Source organism: Melampsora larici-populina, assembly GCF_000204055.1.
Source record: "Melampsora larici-populina 98AG31 unplaced genomic scaffold MELLAscaffold_10, whole genome shotgun sequence".
NCBI classification, from domain to species: domain Eukaryota; kingdom Fungi; phylum Basidiomycota; class Pucciniomycetes; order Pucciniales; family Melampsoraceae; genus Melampsora; species Melampsora laricis-populina.
In genome coordinates this window covers 1557362-1568127 of record NW_006768774.1, presented here as the reverse complement: position 1 = coordinate 1568127, position 10766 = coordinate 1557362, and the positions used below count along the sequence as shown (strand labels likewise).

The window sequence follows — 10766 nt, the reverse complement described above, 5'->3', positions numbered from 1 at the left end:
CGCACGACTTTGATTCAATGGTTCTCTGATGTGGCTATCCTGTTAATCAATCACAAGTACACCAGCTCAAAGGACTGGGAACGTTGAGCTAATGGGGATTCGACTCTCTTTGAGGAAGATTTTGAAAATCAACTCGTCTTGCGGGGGTGCTATGTATGCTGTGCCTTGGAAGGGATGCACCGTAGCGGAAGTCTTGGTTCAGCTTTACATGGAGAGTCGACTCCGGAGCCGAAGAACTTGGCAATTGAATTTGTTGTGTGCAAACCTCGATGGCGGGCCAGTGCGGGCCGCTGAATACAAGAAGTGTGTGTATGTCAGAAAGTCAGACGGCCCCGCAAATGTGTATCTGCTTCAGGAAAAAGGAGTCATCCCCACTCTGCAGCGAATGATGACTTCCCAACCCCATCTAAATAGCCAAAGGCCCAAAACGTCTATCGCCCTTCTTGATCAGTTCACCATCCCTTGGCGACCTTTGCATCTCAAGTCTTGAAATATATCAATATCATCAATATCAATATGGTGAAAGAAGTTACTTGCAGCGCACCAGTACGCAACAATACATTCTCTTTTTTCATTTTGTTGTACCAGGTGACTGACTACTCCCTTTGTAGGTTAACATTGCCGTAGTCAAATACTGGGGCAAGCGAGACAATGAGCTCATTTTACCCACCAACTCATCATTATCGGTGACACTCGATCAGGATGATCTTCGATCCACTACCACTGCTAGACTGATCGATTCCGAAGGCGCTGATCAACTTTGGCTAAACGGTGCTCAAGTTGAAATTACCCCTGGCTCACGTCTTGCTCGTTGTTTGGACGAATTACGACAATTAAGAGCTCAGTCCGAGGCCACTTCTCCAAAAGATGTAAAAGACGCTCAACTGGTAAATATCAGTTGCTCAAGCTCGTTGCGTTATTCTTGAAATTGAAACGATATGCTTTTGCTTTTAGCCTGAATCTCGACGTGCGCTCGTCATAGCTTCTGAAAACAATTTCCCTACTGCTGCTGGTTTGGCTTCGTCGGCTTCGGGCTTCGCCGCCCTCGCTTTCACGGTTGCACAGCTTTTTGAATTGCAAATGTCACCCGAGCGACTCTCTCGCATCGCACGTCAAGGCTCTGGTTCAGCTTGTCGCTCGTTGTTAGGTGGCTTTGTAGCATGGGACATGGGAACGGCTGCAGATGGTGGAGATTCCGGTGCTCGAATGGTGGCACCTCAAGCTCATTGGCCAGACCTAGAAGCCATGATTTGTGTTGTGAGCGATTCGAAGAAGGGAACCAGCTCGACCGGCGGAATGGCAGCGACTGTGGCTACCAGTGCATTACTTCAACATCGCATCAAGGATGTGGTTCCGGCTAGGATGGCTGCAATGGAAGAAGCGATCGCATCACGCGATTTCGAAAAGTTCTCGGCTCTTACGATTGCCGACTCAAATCAGTTTCACGCTGTCTGCCTTGATACCACACCACCTATATTTTACCTTAACGATGTCTCTCGTGCCATAATCGCCGTGGTCGAAGAACTCAACCGATCCTCTCGAGCCTTGGGCCAAGGTACACTCGCAACTTACACCTTCGACGCGGGTCCCAATGCAGTAATCTATGCGCCTAGGGCCAATATGAAGACCATCGTTTCCACAATCCTCAACTTCTTTCCACTGGCTGATCCCTTCAACGACCCCAAAGGCTATCTCGCCGACAAAACTGGTGACCTCTCACCACCTAGCGGATTCAATGGAAAGGTAACCCCAGTTTGGCCTCAAGGTAGCATCAGTCGTCTGATATGCACTCGCGTCGGTGACGGACCCCGAGTTCTCAGCACGGAGGTAGGAAAGGGCTTGTTGACCGCAGAGGGCAGTACCAGGTCGATGTTGAATGGCCAGTAGTAAAAGGTGGCACTTTAGTACACTACCTCAGTAGTTGTGGACACAGCATGTATGGTGTAGATTTTATTCAAATTGATATCCGTGACATTATGTCTAACATCGGGACCCTGCAAACACACGGAGACGGTCTTGCAATCGACCACAGTTTAATTGCTTTTGAACTCAGTTACGTGTCAGACTTTATGACGATCTAACAGATTGTAGAATTGACCCACTTTGAACTTTGTAACGCGAGTGAAACTTTCACTGGTGCTGAGGGCGTAAGACAAGGTATTACAAGCCTTGCATATGCAATTTTCATACTCCCTATAGGTATGCATCCAAAGTCAAAAGCCCATGATATGAATCCATATCAGCGTACCAAATGCTACGTGACGCCCTTTGAGCAATGTGACGTAAGCTGTTTTTCCTCTCATGCAGATACATGGAAACCGGGTTGAAAAGACATCGAGGCTTGAACTTGAAGTTTTGCTCGAGGTACAATGCAAGCCCTGGATAGACCTAAACATACTGGTATCTGTGCAAAAGACAATGGTAGTTCTTATCCAATAGCCAATTTCAGTAAGATGTGTTCATGAGCACGCACTAAGCGGACCCGTTGCAAACCCACTATGTTTTTTGGTCAAACTTGAAATGAGCACTGCGTACATTACCGAAATGACTTTATAAGCTTGATGTCAAAGACGGTACAGTTCACTCCAGTAAGTATACAAACATCAGCTGACGATGATAGAGCTCGAGCTACCTCGATGTGCTATTCAGACTTGGCCACTGGATGCGTGAGAATCAAGGACAGTCTCAGAGTGGGTGGTAGAATGGTAATTGGCAAGTAAGGTGGGTTTCTCCTGGGTGTCTTTTCTGTCATTTATCTTGACTGAAGCCACTTCTCTTGAACCTGAAATCCTGCACGTGATCGTACGTTCCGTGACGAGTCACATCTTGGAGGGTAAGGTGACAAGAGCCAACAATCTCGACCGCTCAAGATGAACGCTGGAATCCGCTTCGCTGACTGGAGGGCATGAGGTCTTCGAAAATTTGACCGAAGTGATTCGACTACTAGTACCATAGGCTTATCGACCCCTTCTCTTCGATTCTTAGCTAGAATTTTCAAACGCAGCATACATGATGATAGATGCTGATGATGTTTGAGAACAAGTGTGCTCGTTGGTGATAACTGGTCACTTCTTTGGCTGATTTGGACCAGATCGTCGCCGTCAGAGACCATTCTGAATGTCGGTAAGAAGTTATGAAGACGGAATTAACTTTCATGGATACCTCAAGTCAAAGTCCAAAACTTCAAGCTAACAACTAGTTAAGATTCGTTTTTATGACCATCGCAAGGTTGATCAACCATGGAGGACCAGTCCAACCACTCACCTTACACTTTGGAAATTACAGGCTGCGATGAGGAGTCCATCTTGATTCACTCGATAGCTTTGGAGTTTATAAGACATCTGTGGTCTGTGTCTCTGTTTAAATCATCAAATCATAATCCATTTGTTTACCTTCATCAGTCTTGACGATTGTTGAATTTTATAAAACTTTAGTAACTTTTTCTCAGTACCTTAGTACCACTTCTTATATCATATTTTTATTTTTATTTCATCTTCAGGATCTTAGGCGTTTCGTGAACCCTTTCATTTATTTGTTTTTATATTCATAGTACCGTAGATACTCCAGACGTTCAAGCAGTTCAACCCAGCATCAGCCTATTGCACACAGTTTTCGATATTTAGTTAGCGACATGCATCACTCTGGATTATTTGTTGCCGTTTTGATCGCCATCGTCCTTCAGACTCAAGCGCTTCCCACTTCTGTACGACCTTTGACAGACTCTAATGACGGAGCAGATGTCGCGGCATATGGACAAAAACAGACCGTGAGTATATAAATTTTGCAAGTCTTTTTGCTCTGCGATTCAAATTTACCAAAGGAACCTCTGTGCACTATTCAGGCAACGAATGGCAACATCAATCCCACTGCCACCCACAACGCGGTACATGAGATGCATGATCCAGCGCACATTCAGACTATCGACGTGATGCCTACATCGCAGCTTCAACAGGCTTCTTCCATACCACAAGCCATCACTTTATCAACTCGACAACTTGCGAGTACACAATCACAATCGCAGCGTCCTATCTCTTTGGGAGGTCAAGCTGGATACGCTGGATTTGTTGCTGGCCAAGCACCTATCACCCAAGCTGTGAGATCCTCAATCATGCGCTAAATTATGACACTTTGCTTTTTAACTGACCTTCCTGTAACCTATATCCAGGGCTCCTCATACACTCACACGTCGAGCTCGAGTCGGGGAGACTCAAACTCGTCCGAAGATTCATATGATGATTCTTCTGAGGATTCATCTGGTGATTCATCTGAAGAATCATCGGGAGATTCTTCTGAAGATTCAGATAGCTCAGATTCTTCTGATTCATCGGATAGCGTGAGCAATATTTTCCAATTCTAGTTCTCCGTTCACATACTTATAAGATATGCAACCTTTCGAAATATAGTCCAGCGACTCATCTGCGGAAAACAGCAGCCGGGACTCATCTGTGAGACACCATATCACCTTTTCGGTTTCTTGATCCTCAACTAACAAACTTTATGTCATGAATTTAGACCTCTTTCTACACATCTTCCGGACCAATCCCACAAATTCCCGTGGTCCTTCCGCCGCGAGTATCAAGTGGATATTCGGCTGGAGGTGTGGGTAGTTTCGGAGAGGGAGTATACGCAGGTGGCCGGGAAGGTGGCCGGGAGGGTGGCCGGGAGGGTGGCTCTATCGGTGGCTCAGCGTTCTCAGGGGGTCAAATAGGTGGTGGTGGTGCCTTCGGTGCGGGTGCAAGTCTAGGAGGCGAATTTTCGCAATCAGCAGGTCTCAACGCCGGAGCCTTCGGAGCCGAAGGTGCGACTGCGGGAGGATTTGGGTCTGGGGGAGCGAGGTTAGGAAGCTTTGGCGCCGGAAGTGCAAGTACGGGAGGTTTTGAGACTGGAGGTGCTAGCGCTGGAGGCTTTGGGGCTGGGGGTGCGAGAGCGGGAGGCTTCGGTGTTGGAGGTGCTAGTGCAGGCGGTTTTGAGGCTGGTGGTTTCGAAGCTGCAGGTTTCGAAGCTGCAGGTTTCGAAGCTGCAGGTGCCGGTGCTGGAGGTTATGGCATCGGAGGTGCGAGTTCAGGAAGCGTCGGCGGTGGTGCTGCGTTTGGCAGCGGTAGAGCCGGCGCTGGTGGATACGGCGCTGGAGGTGTTGGTGCTGGCGTTGGAAGCGTTGGAAGCTTTGGTGCCGGACTGTCGGCTTCGGCAGCAGCTGGTGCTGGTTTCCAAGCTTCCAAGGGGGGATATGTACGTTGAAACGACGCGAACGCGCAACAAATTATCTTGCCAAGTAAACAGAAACGTCATCTTAGAATATTGTACCTACATCCACATTGCTATCAATTTAATACACTTGCCCTTTGTTACAAAGATGACAAAACAAGCTTGAGTTGCGAATTTGATAACAAAGCCTTTCGCTTTGTTTGCGATGCCTTCCCTTCATATTGCATTCACCACTTCATGGCTGTGCGGATGTGTGTTGCATGGACATCATATTGTTAAGATACTATCCTCTTACGAGTTTACTATCTTCCTATTTGGTCGAAGATCATTTTCCAATGCAGGCAGTCAGAAGGTTGAAATGGAGGTTGGACAATTCAGTTGAGAAGAAACGTGATGTGTGGACTTAGTGTAGGAATTTGACCAAAGGGGTGAAATCGTGGATGTATCTCAGTTGAGCTAAGGACAAATCGGGAAATGGAATCAAGGGGGCCTGAACGTAAATGTTCGCCACTTAAACAGGAATCGCAGGAAAATCCTTTTGGAGGCGGATTAAGAATTGCAAATCTGTCGGTACTTTTGAACTTGAATATCTCGTAGCCGAATTGAGTGTTTCAAATTAAGCACCTCTTTTCACACGGAGTCCGAATTATCTCCTATTATCTCAAGTCGTGGAAATCATATGAATTTGCAGACAGTTCACGACTCACGGTGAATCTTCAACTGCAAAATGGACCGCAAAGCGGCGCGGTTGCTGGCGGACACCGCAATGGCGCTGTTTGGAGCTCATATCTGTGTATTGGCTGTGTTCCTCAATTCAAAATAGACAAAAAACAAGAATATTCTCTAACGTCCGAAAAGATAAGGACGTTGCTTGCTTCGACTAGACGATTGATTTTTGAAGGTATACTAGTCTTTGTTGATTTTAACTTGTTTAGTTAATGTTGTACGCAATAAAAGCGAAGGAGCGCTTAAAAAGAGACTTTGAGGATTGAGTCCGCAGGTGTTGAATATACGCGGATGGATGATTGTAATGTATGTTCACAATGCTGCGAATGACTCAAATGAAGGGGATATGTTGTGTATCCTCAATCTCCTAATGGCGATGTGAATTTGTGAATCGCACAACGCTCCAAATGGCCGTGAACGCAGGCCGAGGCTTTTAATCCTCGCTTGTAAATCAAGCGCGCAGAGTGAAATTACATGTATTGTCACCGCACAACGAGGGAATCCCCGTTATGAAAAAAGGAGTGGCCGCGAGGTACATAAAAGGCCACCCGAGTAAAGGGACCTTCCGCTCACGCAAACCGAATGGCACAACGCTGAACGCTTAGTGACCATCATTTCCTCTTCGTCCTCACGGAGCAATCTCTTAACTTCAAGACACTGATTTAGTACAATGCATTCTTTGAAACCTTGCCAAACATCAAGTTCAGACCCAATGACTATCCGCACCACCAGCATCGTCACCAACGATTTCTTCCTTACCAGGTCTCGCGTTTGTCGCATCCAGCTCCTTCCCGTGGTGCACCTCAAGGCTACCGCGACGGCAGCTCCAATCGCATCAACAAGCACTATATCTCCACCACCCTGTTCATCACACATGTGCGTCCGTCGCCATTCAGAACTCCAAGCCGATGACGACGCTGACACAACGGACCACGCCAATGCCGGCCACGTTGCGGACATCTCCAGTACCTCACGTCTTCATCTCGACTACGAGATGGATTGTATGAAACAGCACGGTTCCAAAATGCAAGGTAATGCTACAACGCTTGTTATGTGTACCAATCCTGGCAACCTCAAGTTCCCTTACAAACAACGCCAACTCACCATCGTCGCGGATCTTGCCAAAGTGCTAGAAAGCGTTACATCCAAGTTTACCAATTTACTTTACAACAACCGTCCGAAGAAGCAGCCGCGTGAACGCCACAAGTAAGTCGTGACTTTCCTACCGTGTTTACACGCGCGCTCGGCAGATTCTTCAGCTCCCGCTGTGCTTGTTGGACGAGCAACCGCTAACCACTAATATTGCATCACTCTGACTGAGTGTTAGGCTATCCCACCGTCAACCGCGGTGCCAAAAGTTGCATCGCACTTTGGATACTTACATTTCTTACACAGTTCAAAAATTCGACCCGAAACTTATAGATTTCTCTCTCTCAAATTCTAACACTTCTATTCCGTACTTCCACAAACATTTTACTTCACAGTGTAATCGCGTATTCACCGACAACAGTTTCTCTCTTTTCCATGTTTCTTTGCCTCATTTCCACTCATCATTTTAATTACAATTTCTTTCGCCAAACGCTTGAAAATCATTAACAACAACTTCATGTAACTACTTTTAGTTGTGTATCGATTGTAATGTTCAAGCGAATACACCATTTGCTTTCGCGTGTATCATTCGTGTGAATAACCAATGTGATCGATGTGCGAATAGGTGGGATATCCGTGATTGCCCGTTCGGGTAAGATCAACGTCCGGTCTTCCACGTTACGTGGGCAATAGGTGACGAGCATTTAACGGCGTGCATCAAGGGGTGATTGGAAAAACTTTTGGGTTATCTGTTCTCATTTTGAATTTTGTTTTCCCGGGAGCACGTCAGGATCCGGGTTTCGTTCCTGAGAATTTGAGACTGAGAAATCTGTGAGAATTTGAGAATACAGCGCGCCGGTATAAACATACCCATAAGCATATCGGTAAAAGTCTAAAACCCTTACGCTATGTTAGGCCTGCCATAAGACAGCCTGTCACAGTACACCTGACCCTTCACCTGACCGTCACCTTCCCTCGCACCTCTGTGTTTCATATAGCACACCAACCACCATCTCAATAGACTTGACCTCGACTGACTCAATCGACATCACTATTCGATAATGTTTCAACACGCCCAAAAGGGACCTCACGATTTTTTTCGCCAAGCGACATCGATCAGTACCATGAACACCCAATCCAGCCACCATCACGTGCTTTCCACGCTCAACCAGTTCCTCAATCACGATCATGGTAGTCACTCTCGTTCACGAGCATTACCAATTCATCAAGGAAGGATTCTTGCCAGAGCCGCAGGTAGGACACCTAGTTGGCATACTTTGTCCCGAATGCTCGACCCCTCTGTGTTACTTTGCGGCAAGAGAGGATGCGTGGACGATCTACGTAAGTCTTTCGAGTCTTTTGACCTTCAGGCCATCATATCGATCTATAAGTACTGATTATCATCTTCTTTACGTGCTTTTCATTTCGTTACTATTTCGTTTCTATTTCGTTTCTATTTCGTTTCTATTTCGTTTCTATTTCGTTTGTATTTCGTTTCTATCTTGTTTCTTTATTTTGTTTCTTTAGTGTCCACAACGTCCAAGAAATGAACACAACTGGCGAACATTCCGATGTGATCAATTCAACCACGAACGCGCTTTGATCAACGCGGGAGCACCTCGTCCCATCATTTCTTCTGAAAAGGACTGGGGCCCACGAATCTCCCCTTCTGGAGTCGTTCTTGGACAGAAGCCGATCTCAACCGCTTCCAAACGAGCAAAGACCAACAACCGCTCAACCAATCGACTAGCAGAACTGCTTAACCCTATTGAGCCCGAAGTACACCCTTTCTTAGGTAGACACCAACCCATCCCCCCACACGATCAACCTCAGCTTGACTCTCATGCAGGCCCCGTACGTGCCAAAGTGAAGTACCCTTGTCTGCGAGCTTCACGAGGGCCTGTCGCACGTAATCACCGGACTACTGGCAACAAGGGATGCCCTCATCAGTACTGTCAGTCGGTAAGTTATGTCGCATTTACAACTCCATCTGCCAATCACACACACCCATCCAGAAGATGATTACTGATTTACCTCATGTTTGCATTCGACTTGGTATCAGTGTTGCCTTGAATATGGCTTAGGGGCGTGTTTGAAGCATACTCGACACTCTGGTAACCGTCCCGGCCCCACACTCAACCGTATGGAAGAACCGCTTCCACCTTGTCATCCATCTCAACTGGCAACCGCGACCGCTAGCACATTGTCTGCCGCCAGTACATCTACACAACCAACTCCTGACGTTAGACGACCAGGGACCGGTGGGCGAATTCACCAATGGGCCCAAACACCTAACTCGCTGGGACATCTGCTCGGGCCGGAATTGGTCGCAAACATACAGAACGACCGCCGCAAGTGATATGAAGCTGCTGAACGTCAGATAGCCAATAAGTATGATGAGGCTAAAGTAATCACGATCCTCCTATGGCTCAATGTGGGTTTTTTTTTACAAATTCAAATAATCTATTTTTTTCACCAAACTGACGACCACCACCTGAGCAGGCTGACCAACCAAACGTCATTTCGGCACATTTCGCGCAATGGCCCAAAGCCAAGCTTGACGAATCCACCCTGCTCATGCAAGCATGCACGCAGACCCTCGGACCTACATGGAATCGAGCACTATGTTTCTGGGACGACAATATTGACTCATGGGTAAGGGCCATTTCCTTTGTATTATTTGCATGGCTTTGTTCTGAAGGTCATACTCGGTCACGTTGTTGTCAGAATGAAACAATGGTGACATTCCCTCACAGGTACCCTACCAATGTGAAAGTGGTTGTGGTACGGTCGCCACATGTGGATCCTCGCACCGCCGGGCTGCCACAACCCAAGGCCAGGCGAATCGCCAGTGCGGCCGTCGCCAATACACCGCAAACCTCGAATGCCAACGCATCCTCACTGCGACGCACCTCTCCACCGCCTCCTCCTCGAACCAGCCCTCCACCTGAATCAGATGACGAAGTCGAGGTGGTGCGTTCTGATTGGACAGACTTTGCAGATGCCAAACGGGGCAGCTCACCTGGATCCGACGAATCCGACAAGATAGAGGTGGTCAAGAGTAACATTGTTACTGAGCCAGGAAAACGGACCGTCAAACGCGAACTATCTGAAGAGCTACCCGATTTTGACCCTTTCGATGAGTCCCCTCTTGAACAGGAAGGACACTGTGAACCTGAACCCGTGAGTCATTTACGAATCAGTTGGTTTCAGACCAAACAGGGACATGCGTCACTTATGCCATATTTCATCATCTTAGATATCAGGATCTACGAATACAGCGCAGGCATCAGGGACTTCTACTTCTACGAACCCCGCCAAAGCATTGAAGAGAAAGTGGCCCGGGAAGCCGTCATTGGTCCTTGTTTCCACGCTCCTTGCGTGGTACAAGCAATGTGAGACTCGGCCTCCACTACAGGCATGGCAGGAGGTTTGGGGTGACGAGTGGGTTTTGGTGGGTTCAACCGTTTATAGGCACAGGGCGTGGATCGCAAAGGTCACATACGACCGTTTCTACGCGCATTACCGCAATAACATCCGTGCAACTGTTGAAGACGCCCGACGTGTGTACAAGAAGGAGTTCCAAGAGGTTGTAAACGGCAACAGCGCGGCCACCAACTAATAGGGTTGCTTTTGTTTTTATTTTCATTTATAAAAAGGAATGATACTTCAACGACTTTGTCATTAGTCTATACATGAAAGTACAACCCACGGTTGATGGAAATGAAATTTGCGTGATTACAAAA

At 47.2% G+C, this 10766-nt stretch overlaps 3 protein-coding genes across 3 annotated transcripts; all 3 read left to right on the top strand.

Annotated features, from left to right (window-relative positions):
- Positions 1-339: 339 nt before the first annotated feature.
- On the top strand, positions 340-2044 carry MELLADRAFT_74468 (uncharacterized protein; the record flags this gene model as incomplete). The annotated part of the gene is made up of 3 exons (XM_007407805.1): positions 340-546; positions 612-887; positions 955-2044. The coding sequence occupies 3 exons, from the start codon at positions 517-519 to the stop codon at positions 1885-1887; spliced, it is 1239 nt and encodes a 412-aa protein (XP_007407867.1).
- A 1587-nt stretch (positions 2045-3631) lies between these two features.
- On the top strand, positions 3632-5238 carry MELLADRAFT_61634 (uncharacterized protein; the record flags this gene model as incomplete). The annotated part of the gene is made up of 5 exons (XM_007407806.1): positions 3632-3766; positions 3842-4093; positions 4166-4333; positions 4513-4954; positions 5054-5238. 5 exons carry the CDS (start codon positions 3632-3634, stop codon positions 5236-5238), a joined length of 1182 nt encoding a protein of 393 aa, XP_007407868.1.
- A 1405-nt stretch (positions 5239-6643) lies between these two features.
- On the top strand, positions 6644-10642 carry MELLADRAFT_61633 (uncharacterized protein; the record flags this gene model as incomplete). The annotated part of the gene is made up of 9 exons (XM_007407807.1): positions 6644-7137; positions 7259-7424; positions 7554-7672; positions 8193-8361; positions 8548-8982; positions 9083-9281; positions 9405-9454; positions 9523-10203; positions 10280-10642. The coding sequence occupies 9 exons, from the start codon at positions 6644-6646 to the stop codon at positions 10640-10642; spliced, it is 2676 nt and encodes an 891-aa protein (XP_007407869.1).
- Positions 10643-10766: the final 124 nt, after the last annotated feature.